The sequence below is a fragment of the Asterias rubens genome, chromosome 19 (genome assembly GCF_902459465.1).
Source record: "Asterias rubens chromosome 19, eAstRub1.3, whole genome shotgun sequence".
NCBI lineage: Eukaryota > Metazoa > Echinodermata > Asteroidea > Forcipulatida > Asteriidae > Asterias > Asterias rubens.
Window position 1 is genome coordinate 5,108,874 of NC_047080.1, and position 14,493 is coordinate 5,123,366.

Consider the following 14,493-nt stretch of genomic DNA (forward strand, 5'->3'; position numbering starts at 1 on the left):
CATTTTGTCATTTCTGATGTGAACTGGAAAGTTTGATCGTCAAGTTTGTACAAAGAGTTGTTCTGCAAAGCTTTGACTTTGTTTTCAGATAGTAGATGCTACAAATTTATCCTATGATGTGATCAAAGTCAGCAATGCAACTAAACTTGAACGACGCTGTTACTTTTCTTATGGCATCATTGATAGGTATGGAGAAATGATAGGCACAAATTCGAACTGGTACCCCTCTTTTTTTTAAGTGTTCAGCTAATAAAATGAGGGTTGGAAACCAGAATGAGATGATCATCAAATATTTAATCAAGAAATATAGATTTTAAGGAGTTAAAATTTAAGGAGGTTAAATTTAAAGTGTCTTTTTTTTTTACATTTTTGTTGTTGGTTGCGCTAATGCTGTTCAATTGACAGCTCCATACATGAGGGTAATTTAAAAAAAAATGAATTTCCTTTTGTTATATTCCCAATCCTTTCGCGGTGAAATTTTAACTGGTGCATTAAAAAAGAGGACCTTTTTAAGTTTAAAAAGGAACCAAACTGTGGATTATTCTCTTTTCGACCAAAAAGACTTAGCCTGGTTATGATTTGTTTAAATAAATCTGAACTAGCTTCGTACAAAGAGAATTATTAATAATGTAGCATGCAATCTCTGAGTGACGTATTTAAAAATGTCATTTGCAACTTTTTTTGATACAATCTTCTACTCTGATAAAATATTGTAACAACCCTTTTTCTGCCTTAAAAAAAAGAAAATTATAGCTTAAACCGAATTTGCTTTGTCCAGGATTCCCATTTTGTGTCTGTTTGTTTTTAATTCTTTTCTGTTCGCTGATTTTTGTTTGTTTGTCGGCATGTGTGTTCTTGTGGCGATTATCACTGTTGCTGTTTTGGGTCTTAGTGACACACTTCTTTTATCATGTCGGTTTTAAGGTCGTTGTCCAGTCTGTTCTGGGTTTTCCTGTTTTCCTGTTTTCCCTCTATATGGCTCTCCTCCACTTAGCCCTGTCCATCGCATCCCTTGCATTGACTTTCACCTATTTTTTTCTCCTGGACAGCCCATTGCTTTGTCTGTTGCCCCTGGTTAATTGCTTGTGTCATTTATGTTTCCATGTTCCCCTTTTAGTCCTTTTGGTGCATTTTCCTTTCTTTGCATTGTATCATAAATAGTATCCTTTATTTCTCTCTTAGTGGTCTGGCGCCTGGCTAGATCAGTGTTGAAAAACATCCAATTAAGTATAAAGCATTGACGAGTGGAAAAAATTGGGAGACTATTGCTCATCCAATAGACTTTTTAAATGTCTACTTACATGACAGTTCCTAATTTGTGTTTCTTGTTGTATTAGGTTACTGCAAAGATTTACCAAGCAGAGAGTATTACAAAACCCTAATGAAGCCATTTGGATGCCTTACTTGGACCAGGAAGCACATCAACAAGCTTATGAAGGCCATCAACTGAGACATGGGATGCTCAGCAACAAAGACAGTGCCACAGGAGCATCCAACTCCTGACAAGGGCAGGAATAATGTGGACATTCTCAGGAAAGATAAAGATACAGGTAAGAGAGAGATAAATAATAATAATAATAATAATAATAGTGGCCTCTTCTAGAGCGCTCAGGTTCGTCAGGCATGACGCTCATGGCGCCGTACACGCACAAATTTATACAACAACAATAAAGTACAATATATCTATACAACATCACTGTTTCACTACCAAAGGGACTCCTTCCTACACTATTAAGAAAAGTAGCTTTAAAAATTTAGCTGAAATACATTTCTGCTTCAGAAATATAAAAAAAAAACCACTCTATTATGGTCAAATATAATTATTTAAACCTTAAATGCATTCGCGTCATCAGACAACCATCTTAGAGATAAAAACGTGATGTAACAAAGGAAAGCGCACAGCGATGGATGCACTGCTCTAAAGAGGTGACCGATGAGCAACCTTCTTGACCTTTAGCCAAGGCCCCTACTCAAAATGACAGTATTTTAAGGTATTTTCCTCCATTTTTACAATTCTACAACTAAAAATCTACACAGAACTGCATTCCTTAAAAGGAAGGTACACGTTTGGTAATTACTCAAAACAAATATATTAACTGGGAAACGACTCCCTCTGAAATAACGTAGTTTTTGAGAAAGAGGTAATTTCTCACTAAAATATTAAAAGACATCTAGCTAGAAGTCCTATATGCTACATCCTATATATCCTATCTGAAAGCACACAAATTCGTCCAACAGGGGTGTTTTTCTTTCATCCTTTTCTTGCAACTTCGATGACCAATAGAGCCCAAATTTTCGCAGGCTTGTTATTTTATGCTTATGTTGGGTTACACCAAGTGAGAAGACTGGTCTTTGACAAATACAAAGGTGTCCAGTGTCTTTAAGTCAATATGTTTCAAGTTCACAGAGTGACATTAAAATCTCAACTAGATATGAACGACATCCAAGCGCAGGTCCAAAACCTCAAACGTCAACAACAAAGTCTTTAGATAAAGATGGAAAAATGAAATAATCAGAATTGACATGTAGCCCAATGCGAGGGACAGTTAATCTTATTACGTTATTGCTGCTCTATTGTCAAGGCATGCTTTTGATAATCTTATTAGAGCTCCCAACCATCTTGAGAATCTTATCATGTCCTATAATTTAACCTTCCTCTTTCTTGCATCACGACAATTTCCATGTTGGCATTTACGAAATAACCTCATGAGCAAAAAATTAGATGACACAAATACCAGTTTATATTTGATAAGGGTACATGTAGTTCTAAACGGCTTACACTTTTTGCCATTATTTAGATTTGTTTATTCTTGAATATTTAAAATATAAAATTGTAAATATCTTCCAGTTTTTGCCATTATCTAGATGTTTCTATTCTTGAATATTTAAATATTTTTTGGTAAATGACTTACAGATTTTCCATTATTTAAATTTGTTTGTTCTTGAATACTTTAGTTCTTTTGTAAAGAAGGAGTACCTGATTGGTTGTGATTTAGGGAGCGATTGAAAATTCCTAAAATGTGAAAATGAGATGTTCGTTTCAATCAGCATTCAGCAATCTGTGTTGTGTTCATTGATATAACGCATTCAGGTTCTGTATACATTTCAACGCACTGAAAACTGTGGATTATTAAAAATAGTCGTTAGCAAAACGTGCAACTGAGAGCTGTTGGTAGTATAACACATTGTGAAAAACATCTCCCTCTGAAGTAACATAGTTTTTGAGAAAGAGGTAATTTTTCACCCAAATATTTGAATCTGACAAAAGACTTCAGGCCTGAAGCCTTTTTGGCAAATTTTTGCAACAAAGGTGTTTTTTATTTCATTATTTATTGCAACTTCGATAGCAAAAAAATTCACAAATTTGTTAAAATAGAGAAATCACCCATACTGGGCTGGATAGCTCAGCTGGTATAGAGCCGGCACATCAATCCCGAGGTTGCAGGTTCAAATCTAATGCTAGTTGTGTGAAATCAAAATAGATAAATCCCTGCTCGTGTTTTCTTTATATTCAGTGCGTTTATCTCATTGATTGTAGTACTAATTTTTTTTTAACCTTATACAAAATTCTGTTCCTTCCTCAGGGGTCAGAAGTCCGAAGTCGAGTTCGGAAAATGGTAGAAAGACCCCCGAGACCTACAACAGCCAGAACGGTGGACAGACCGGTGGGCAGACGGGTGGTCACACCGGTGAACAAACCTCAAAGGAAGATATCAACAAACTACCTTCGGAGCTTAATGCCTCGGTGAGTTTGTCAAAAAGAATATTGAAATCTATGTGTGTGTTCTCACTTTGGTTTCATTGAGTTATTAAGGTTATACACTTAGAGCGAAGGACTGCATCTCTTTGGCACTCCTTGTCTGGTGCATGTTTCCCCCCATCCTATAATTAAGACTGTTTTAAGAGCCTTCCTGAGTTAATTTCAATACCTTCTTCTTGCTGTCCCTGTACCAAGAGTGGCCTTTATTCTTGTTTGGGGGCAAACTTGCGATAAAATAAATAAATAAATAAATAAATAAATAAATAAATAAATAAATAAATGAATGAAAAGTATAATGAATATAGGGTAGCAGTGCTTAGCTTTCGATCCAAACCGGACCTTCTTCAATGAAAGGTATAGTATAATTATGTGAAAAGTAGATTGGTTTTTCTCTGTTTAATTTGGCTTAGCAGACTTAAAGGCAGTGGACACTATTGGTTATTACTCATAAAAATTATCATCATAAAACCTTTCTTGATTACGAGTAATGGGGAGAGATTGATAGTATAAAACAATGTGAGAAACAGCTCCCTCTGAAGTGACGTAGTTTTCGAGAAAGAAGTAATCTTCATCGAATTTGATTTTGAGACCGCAAGTTTAGAATTTGAGGTCTCGAAATCAACCATCTAAAAGCACACAACTTCGTGTGACAAGGGTGTTTTTTCTTTCATTATTATTTAGCAACTTCAATGACCGATTGAGCTTAAATTTTCACAGGCTTGTTATTTTATGCATATGTTTAGATACACCAACTGTGAAGACTAGTGTTTGACAATTACCAATAGTGTCCACTGTCTTTAAGCATTTTTCTGATTTGGGTTATATCAGCAAAACTTTTCGTGGTAAGCTTTGCTTAAGACAAGACGTCAACAGTAAAATATAAAAAAATTGTTTTATTGAATTTCTTGTGCTACAACCAATATATGGAGGTACATTATCCCAAGGAGGAATAAACATCATGAAGAGCGAACCAAAATGCCTCAGGGCTACATCAGAAATTTAGAACCAAATAAACTTATTTCCCAACGCCTAATGACATTTTTGTGCCCTCCTCACACATGTGACCTATATCTTCTTTTTAAACAAATAAACTGAGTTCTAGAGGAATGTCCGACTTGCTTTAGTGATGATCAATGAAAATAAATTCTTATAAATGGTCTTTGGTGCTTGGTGAATAGATGCTTTAAAATCCAATGCAATTAGGACAGACGGCCCTCTGAAATTGAAATAATTGCGTCCAAGTTGAGCGTATGTTTATCGCAGTGCTATAAATAAACCGTGCTTTGATCGCTAGGCGCTGGATGGATGTGGGGCTTCCAACCCCCCCCCCCCTCCATTCAAATCTAAGGACGATCCAGGCTTGAAAGCTTCAGTAAAAATAAAGTCAAGGTTTAATTTTGCCTGACACAAATCAATTGAAATTAGTTTAAAACTTGATGTTTAGGATTGACGTCATACTGCAAAATTAAAACGTAAATTCTGTGATGGCTTTTTAAACATTTCTGGGCCTCTTTCAGGCAGACACGTTCGTAATGTATTTTTGTTTTTCACAAATGAAAATTGGGTTAATTTGTGCATGATTGTGCTTTTTACATTAACAGTGTTTTGCCTGTGATCAAAAGATATTCACGTAGTAAGAAAAGAACGCTGTGTTTTTTTTTTTTTTTTTGAAGAATTCATTGCTTGCGATTATCAAATTAAAAAAATGAAAGGGGCACAATCTCTTTATGCAAGTTCACGCTGAACAAGGGTAAAAGCCACTCTTGGATAGGGGCTACAAGAAGATCATTAAAGACGAAATGAAAAGAACTAGGGGAGCTGAAGGTAGGAATTGATTTGAAACATGCACCAGGCTAGGAGTTCCAAAGAGATGCAGTTCGTGGAATACAGCCGCAGAGTGGTTGGGTCGGCATTCAGTGGTTTCTTTTTCTCGTCTTTGACCTCTTAAACCCTGGTTCAAATCCCGCCGGGGGGGGGGGGGGGGACTTTATGGATTCAGTTTTCAGTCCTTCTTCCCTTACCAAAATAACAAAAAGAAATTGAGTTCACTTTTCTTGGAATCCTTTGCTTCACAATTGGAATGGTTAAAAACACAAATAATAAAAAATTGGAATGGCTTATGGTTCTTCATCCAAGAGTGTACGGGTGAGAAGAAGCAGGGAGCCTGGTTTCACGCTCAAACACCTCCATAGGAGGAACCAGGTCAGACACACTGGTGGCACAGTTGTTATGAAAATATATGAGAAAAAACTCTGGCTACAGACCAAGGGTGTCAAAGAGGCTGTAAGGTTGATCCCAACACTTCACCAACAAGATTAACAATACGCTTCTGCAGTCTGCAGCCTATCTAATAAAGATAAGTGACGGGCAGAAGCGCCAGCCCAAATGTGATAACAGTTCTCCAATAGGGGACGTATACATGTAGTTGTCTTATACAGGTAGAGAATAGCATCAGGAGGTAAGAACTTCTGTGCTCAATATAGACAACCTATTCCCAAGGAAACACTCTTTGAAATGCCTGAGATAAACCTCTCCAAACTGGCATTAGTGGAGCTGTTAAATTAATAGGTTTCCTTAAATATTTCAAGAACTTAATATTATGCACCTAGAATTGAAATCTACGGCCTAATTTTGTGGTCTACATTAAATTTGTATCCGTTTGCAAGTTGTCATTTTGCTTCCTGAAACTTATCAGCCAATGGAAACAGTTACTTGTTGTCTACTTTTTTCGGTTTACTAATTTGTTTGCATATTCTCTGTGTTATTTACAGAAGGACTTAGGTAATCGTAAACTACAAAGGAAAGAAACGCCAATTTCGGGACCTTTAGCTCCAAATAAGTAAGTTCGCTTAATATTTATGGGGAGATGATAAACACAAACAATTTTTGTATTAAAATAGTTAATGGCCTGACATTTCGACCCTAGGAGAGTTTTTCTTGAAGGCACAACAATTTTAAGCAATATTGTCTGCTTTAGCAGCCCTATGAAATTGCAGCCTGGCCTGTCGTGTTTCTCCGAACCGATGTCAGACCTTCCTATATTCCAAGGTGTATTTGAACACATAGGAAGGTTATTGACTCTAAATCTCAAGTCTGATGCAAGATTAGAAATGAAGAAGTCACTCGGGACTTTATTAACAAACGTTGTCGTCAGAAAGTCATCAAACATTTCACAGGAATTGTGTAGACTGGCTTCAGGTAGTCCCAAGAGATTCACCAATCAGACATTTATAAAATTGATGCAGATTTGAGTCATTTCTAATGCTTTAAGTCGTTGAAAAAATGTCTTGAGAATTACTGTCACCTGCTCGTGGATTGTTAGATCTTAAAGTGGAGTTTTGTCTTCACCCTTGTGGGGTCGAGGAGTTTTGAGAGAGTGTCATCTTCTCAAACGGCGCATCAAGACGCATGGATGATTTGATGAATTTTCTGACGTATCATTCAATACTTTGATATCTGTGTGTTTCCTTTTTTTTGTAATTGTAGAGCGATCTCGCAGAGTCAAATGGAGTTCTTCAAGCTTTTAGATGAGAAAATCGAAAGGGTGAGTGGTTGGATTGGGATTTGGTTTGGAGTTATGTACGTACCCCTGAAAGCAACTTGGGAATATTTTACGATCATTTTTTTTGTTGACGATGAGATAATTCTAAGCAGGAGTGCTCCCAAGGTTATCGAAAAGTACATTATTGAGTCAGTGTGATAAGATAAGATGCAATCTGAAAGGTCATTGAAAGGTCATCTCAGAACCAATCCTGTTTAAGGTCATTTTCAGAACCAATACTGTTTAAGGTCAACTCAGAACCAATCCTGTTTAAGGTCAACTCAGAACCAATCCTGTTTAAGGTCATTTCAGAACCAATCCTCCAGAGTGCTGTTGCCATCTGAGCCCAATTTTATGGCTCTGCTTACTGCCGAATTCTGCGCTTACGATCACGATTCCCCGCTCATTGGCAAGCATTAAATTTTTAAAACATAAAATAAAATATATACGCAAATTTTATAACTTAAAAAAAAAAAAAACCACAGGAAAGGCGAAAAACAAATTGCCGAAGAGGCAACATGAAGAATCACTCACCCCCAAAAATAGATCGATGTGAATTTTTCATCTTAGCAAACTCTTCTTTAATACAAACAATCATCAACAAAACAACACTTTCTGTAAACACAAAAGGTCAGTTTCTTGTTGTTTATTTTTCATACCAGCGTCACATTATATTTTTTTGTTCAGTGATATTTGTTTGGGTTAAAATATTAAAATGACAAATTGCTTCTCTTTGCTGTCCTCTGCCGTCATACAGAACAAAATCTTAAAATAGATGACAAATTCTTCTTCAGTTTTATTGTTGTTTTTGTATTACATTTTAAATAAAACTACCAATATGACAAATTGAAAACACATTCTCTTTCCTGACAATGCTTTTTTGTTTTTAAATAGATTCCAGACATGTTGTCTTTCCATTTTTAATGGGAAAAAAATGCTATACTTTGTCCCAATCTTATTTTCAAAGCATTTCCTCTCTGATGCACAAATAGTTGAGCAATATGTTTTTAAGTGATCTTAAAAAGAAGAAAAAAAAAACAATCTAGAAATCTGATTGTATGTATACTGTGTAAAACCATCCCCTGTCCTCAAGAATTTCTTCATTTTATTTGATAATTAAATCTTGGTGGGCAAGATTTATTTCTTTAAGACTGACTACACCCAAGGATGAAATAACACACCATCAAAATACTTCAAGGAGAAGTTGATTTCTCAACCCTCTTCAATATTTGTTATCTACAAATATTTTCAGTCAGAGGCGAGGCTAGAAAGAATAACTGAATCAGTTTTGTCGGTTGAGAGACTTTGTATAGCACTCCAATATATTAAATTATGAGTAGAGTATACAATATACAACTAGGAAAACAGGTCATGCTTGAAACACAGATTAGGTGAGTCCCAGATACTTAAAGCCATTATACACTTTCGGTACAGAAAAAAAGAAAAAGTTCACAGACTTACAAATAATTTACAGGGTTTACAGAAGGTAATGGTGGAAGACTTATCTTGAAATGTTATTCCATGAAATGCTTTAATTTTTGAGAAAACATTAAAACAATATCAATTTTCGATAGCGAGAATTACGGATTTATTTTAAACACATGTCATGACACGGCGAAATGTGGGGAAACAAGGGTGGGTTTTCCCGTTATTTTCTCCTGAATGCGATGAACGATTGAGCCTAAATTTTCACAGGTTTGTTATTTTATATATAAGTTGTGGTACACGAAGTGTGGGCCTTGGACAACACTGTTAACCGAAAGTGTCCAATAGCTTTTACAGTCAAAAGAAATGTTTGTGATAAGAAAAATGTGGAGAAATGAAACCGATGCCGCCATTTATGTGTTTTTCAGAAGGCCTGTCAGCATGCACCCAGGTCAATGCGAAGGGCCTACGTGCTAAATTACACAGTAAATTGAAACAAGGAATAGCTGTTGCAAACCGTTTAGCAATTAAGAAGACTCTTGGTAAAGATGCAAGTGTTGGCCATTTTCTCATGTCCCTTCTAAATGATTTGAGGCATTGCATGGTGAGGTATTAATATATATTTGGTTTGCGTTAACACCATGTGTGTATCTACTTGCCAGGTAGAGTTTGTTCTTTAGAGAACTGTCTTTGTTTATTCTTAGTCCCTACTAGCTGCTTTAGTAGTAGCTTCGGCTACGTGACGTAGCCCAGCTCGAGGAGTTACCGGCACAAAGGAAAATGAGATCTTTCTTTTGCATGCTGTGATAAAATGAAATAATAATAATAATAATAATAATAATAATAATAAGACTTGTAATGCGCACATATCCACCCTGCTGGGTGTTCAAGGCGCAGTAAAACCAAAAACAAAACAAAAACAAAACATAACACAAAGAAAAACAGACACAACAAAATTAGTCATTGAAAACCTGTGACATAAGATAAGTTTTGAGAAGAGACTTGAATTTTGCAGTACAAAGCTCTTTAAGCTTGAAAAAAAAAATCTAAAAGACAAGCATGATACTTTAATCTGATTTCACAGTCATCTCTACGTACCGGTACATCAAATGATAACATCAAAAGAACCATGCAACGTCAGCGCTTGTGTATCCAAATTTTGTAATATTATAATTAGTAAACCTTTCATTCTCCTTTTTCTAAGCAAACATCCAAAATACACTTTTGCAAGCCCTGATTTACTTCAACATTCCAAGAAGCTTCCACCTACGAGCATATTGAAGTGAATTTCGACATAGTTTATTCATAGAACTCGGCGCAACACAAAGCATGGCTTTAAATAACCACCGAAGCAACAGCCTATAATCCTGTGGTTCAGAATGAAGCCAGGGAACCAACAACTGAAGTCTGGCTGTCTAGTGCTTTTCTAGAAATAGTTACAAGACCTTAATTAATTCAAAACATCTGCCTTTAGACACTGGACACTATTGGTAATTGTCAAAGACTTGTCTTCATAGTTGGTGTATCTAAACATATGCATAAAATAACAAAGCTGTGAAAATTTGAGCTCATTGGTCGTCAAAGTTGCGAGATAATATGAAAGAAAAAACACCCTTGCCACACAAAGTTGTGCGCTTTCAGATGCTTGATTTCAAGACCTCAATTTCTAAACTTGAGGTCTCGAATTCAAATTTGTGGAAAACTTCGTTCTCGAAAACTACATTACTTCAGAGGGAGCCGTTTCTCACAATGTTTTATACTATCAACCTCTTCCCATTACTTGTAATCAAGTAAGGTTTTATGATAATAAATATTTTTAGGAATTACCAATAGTGTCCATTGCCGTTAAAGTTCAGCAAGTACACAGAATCTATTTCTAGTCCACTGTTCTAGTGAAAGTTTTGTAGAAGTCAAAGCCATGAAAATGTTAATTTTTAGAAAGAAATGTCAAGTTTGTTTTATTCTTGAATATTTTGATCTAAGGTGTTTGATTCCGAAGAGAATTAATGTTAAAATAATTTTTTTTTGTTTTTTTTTGTTCTTACAGGGGGTTGAGCTTCCCGAGGATGATGATGTAACATAGCCCATGGCTTCCCCCATGACTCTAGCACTGTGTGGAGTCTGGGCACAAGACTTTCTATATTATATTACATCTGTTGTTAAGATGTATTGAAAGACTGATTGCCTTGGTTGGCCAACAAACTATACGAAGAAGAAAACATGACCAGACGTTTTGGAATTTCACCCAGTCTTACGCAAATCTTTGTCCTTTGATCTTTAGACTTGATAAAAAAGATAGTTGCAGCCTGTATCCCAGATTTCGTACTTCAAGATTTGTGTTTGCTTCATCTGAAAGTTACTCCAAAAGAATACGTCTGAATATTGATCAACAAAACTGCATGAAATCATCTAAAACCATCAAAATAAAACAGCCCTGCTAGTACAGTCCACATCAGCTGAGCATCAAGTTCCGATAACCACGGATTTGTATCAAGCCTTCCGCAGTTTCTTCTGTGTGTTGTCATCCATGTCATGTGATAGTCGTATGGAGAGCAGTAGCTTGTACGCAATTTCTTCTGATCTCCTGTTTTGATTAATAAACAACATCTGCATGCCCTCAAATGTAGAGAGACACCAGAATCAACTGTACGCTAAGAAAAATCTATAATATCACCTCATTCCAAACAAATTCACAATCTGTATTTCTTGGAATATCGGACTCAGCCAAGAGTGTATGTAATGTTGCTAGAGACAAATTGTCTTTGCAATGCAATAATGAGCTTAATTTTTCCAACATGGATTCTTCATAATGAGCTGACCAATCGAAGAATACATGACAACACGCTAAGCACGTAAGGAATCGTTTCATCAAAGTACAAGCCTAGACAGGTTTACAATCCCAAGATGAACCAACCATCTCTGTTACACCATCCCTGTATCTACAAGACATCATGTAGCTGAGATGCAAGATATCGATTAGAAAGCAGCCGAGCAAGACGCAATCAATGTAAACAGATGCTCCCCCGGTCATCCAACTAGAAGACAAGATTGTCAACTCGCGGATAACGAGTAAAGAGATTATTCTGTGTCTCTCAAAGGCAGATTTGACATCCACTAAGAGCAAGCCTCACGGATTGCTGGCGGCCATGTCTGAATAAGTGGCTGTGGCTTGATCTTTACATCATCATGCATTGAAGTGTAGGGTGTCCTTAGCAGCTCCCTTAACACAGCCATAACCGTAGCCGCAACATGATTACGCGGATCTTGGCATAAATTGTTCAGTAATGAAACTAGCTCCATATGGTGTCATATTTGCAAGAGGTGGGGCTTGGGAGCGGGCATAAATGTGACCATTCTTGATGGATACACATCTCCTGATGAATATTTTTTAAACAGGGAATTCTACCTCCATGTTTTCAGTATTGTTAAAAACAGCTCCAACTTATAAGTTAAACATATCTTTGTTCATTCATGAATTTCACTACTTTTTTTTATTGAAACCAGTATTGCTATTTTGAGCACCCAATCACGCAAGCATACAAGCAAGCAGGTAAGCATGTAAGCAAGCAAGCAAGCAAGCAAGCAAGCAAGCAAGCAAGCAAGCAAGCAAGCAAGCAAGCAAGCAAGCAAGCAAGCAAGCAAGCAAGCAAGCAAGCAAGCAAGCAAGCAAGCAAGCAAGCAAGCAAGCAAGCAAGCAAGCAAGCAGGCAAGCAAGCAAGCAAGCAGGCAAGCAAGCAAGCAAGCTAGCTAGCAAGCAAGCAAGCCTGACGTAGTTTCTTATTTATATTAGATGAAGTGAACTTAAACACTACATTGAAGTTTCACAGTATTGCTCAGACGATTACAAGCGACCACAAAACCGCAACGAGCAAGAATGAATAATCACATCTCAAGATGAATTCTTAGTCGTTGTAGAGAATTGCAAAACATCATGGACTGAAAACCTTGACATTTCAAGCTGTCAAAGATAGATCATTTGACCGTGATTTCCTTTTCAGGAAACCCAATGATCTGCATCATGAGCTCTCTGATCATCCTGGGTATTGTTTCTTCTATTGTTAACAGATTTAGAATAGATCTTTCCGATTCGCAGTGTCTGAACAGTTACACAAGTATAAAGAACAAGTTGCTTAGACATCTAAGCAATAAATGGGGAAACTTGGCTTGTTTCGCAACATAAAAACCCTGTCACTAATTAATGTTAACATAATAATGAAATTCTACCAGGGTCATGGGTTCAAATCTCACCTGTGTTTGTTGGTTTTTGTAGGACTTGGCAAGCACTGAGTACAGTTTATACCGTCTGAATGACACTTGAGGTAAAAGGGAAGGTACACGTTTGCTAATTACTCAAAACCAAATAATTAACTTAAAAACTGACTTGGTAACGATCATTGGAGGGCTGTTGATAGTATAAAACATTGTGAGAAACGACTCCTCTAAAATTATATAGTTTTTGAGAAAGAGGTAATTTCTCACTAAAATAATAAAAGACTTTTAGCTAGAGTCTTTTATTCTTATCTGAAAGCACACAAATTAGTCCCAACAAGGGTGTTTTCTCGCAACTTCGATGACCAATTGAGCCCAAATTTTCACAGGCTTATTATTTTATGCTTATGATGGGATACACCAAGTGAGAACACTGGTCTTTGACAATTACCAAACGTGTACAGTGCCTTTAACCCAAAATTCATCCCTCATAAGAACTTTTATAAGCATATTTCGTACATCATGTTTATGGTACTGTTTGAAACTCACACATCTTAGCGACAAAGCTCAAGCGATTTTTTAGTCCATCAATAAACCTGGGTCTTTTAAGACTGTAGTCTTGTTATGAGATGATTTTTACATCATCTGTTCCACTTCACAAAAAAAGAAAAAAAAAGAAGTCTTGTTCGGGTTCAAGCTTCATTAAACACAAGAGTTATTCCCCTGAAGACTCATCAACTGATGGTCAACTGATTAGAGATCACTTCATTCCATCATGAACCTTAATTCCATCTTTATTTCCCAAGCGTATCATTAGAAACTGTGAAGCCAATCACACCTGATGTATATGCTATAAAAAGACATCTGGGATTAAGGTTATTAGTCTTTATTGGATTTATAACGGAGGAGTTGTCTGGTGGTTTCGTGGTAACAAAACACAGGGTGATGAGAGATTTACGATGAGTCAATTTCCAATACATATTCAGTTTGTGATAAGGCCATGGCTACTTGGCTTTGCAGATTTGTTCTTGAGAACTTGTCTTGTTATTAATTTTACTTCCATGGAGTAGATTTCAAAATTTAGAGGACTACTTACAATGTAGTTATGTAATAAACTGTCCTGCTAATTAAGTTCTTTAAATACTAGAATAGATCTATCCATGTCAGACCAACGCACTTTTTTACCTCATGTCTTCCGATTTTGATAAAAATTGCTGTGATTGTAGGTCCTAATGAGCAATGAATGCACAGCAATTTTCAGCCCGATCGGACTTTCCATGTGGTCAGGGCAGAAACCACTAAAATCTGACATTTTTAGGGTAAAATACCACCTTTTTGTATTTTCATTTCATTGACTTTTGGAATGATGCGTTATTTCAAAAATTGGGTCAAAGGTCACGATAACATATTAAAGATCATAGTGACTTGTACAAAAATAGTCATAAACTTGTAAATTTTGAAGAGCCCAACTGTTTCTTAGTAGATTCTGATAGAGGAAGACATGCTCTATCAAATTATTTTTTATTTCGTTGATTTTCAGAAAATCTATTTTTGATGA

The 14,493-nt window shown here is 36.3% G+C and overlaps 1 protein-coding gene across 1 annotated transcript in view; it reads left to right on the forward strand.

Moving 5' to 3' along the window:
- Positions 1 to 12,319, forward strand: part of LOC117303134 — a 37,310-nt gene extending 24,991 nt beyond the window's left edge. The window contains exons 3-7 of the mRNA XM_033787236.1: positions 1,338 to 1,550; positions 3,585 to 3,745; positions 6,532 to 6,599; positions 7,247 to 7,304; positions 10,774 to 12,319. Of these exons, the coding sequence (XP_033643127.1) occupies positions 1,454 to 1,550; positions 3,585 to 3,745; positions 6,532 to 6,599; positions 7,247 to 7,304; positions 10,774 to 10,809 (420 nt within the window). The 5' untranslated portion in view covers positions 1,338 to 1,453 and the 3' untranslated portion in view covers positions 10,810 to 12,319. The remainder of the gene's footprint in view (positions 1 to 1,337; positions 1,551 to 3,584; positions 3,746 to 6,531; positions 6,600 to 7,246; positions 7,305 to 10,773) is intronic.
- Positions 12,320 to 14,493: the final 2,174 nt, after the last annotated feature.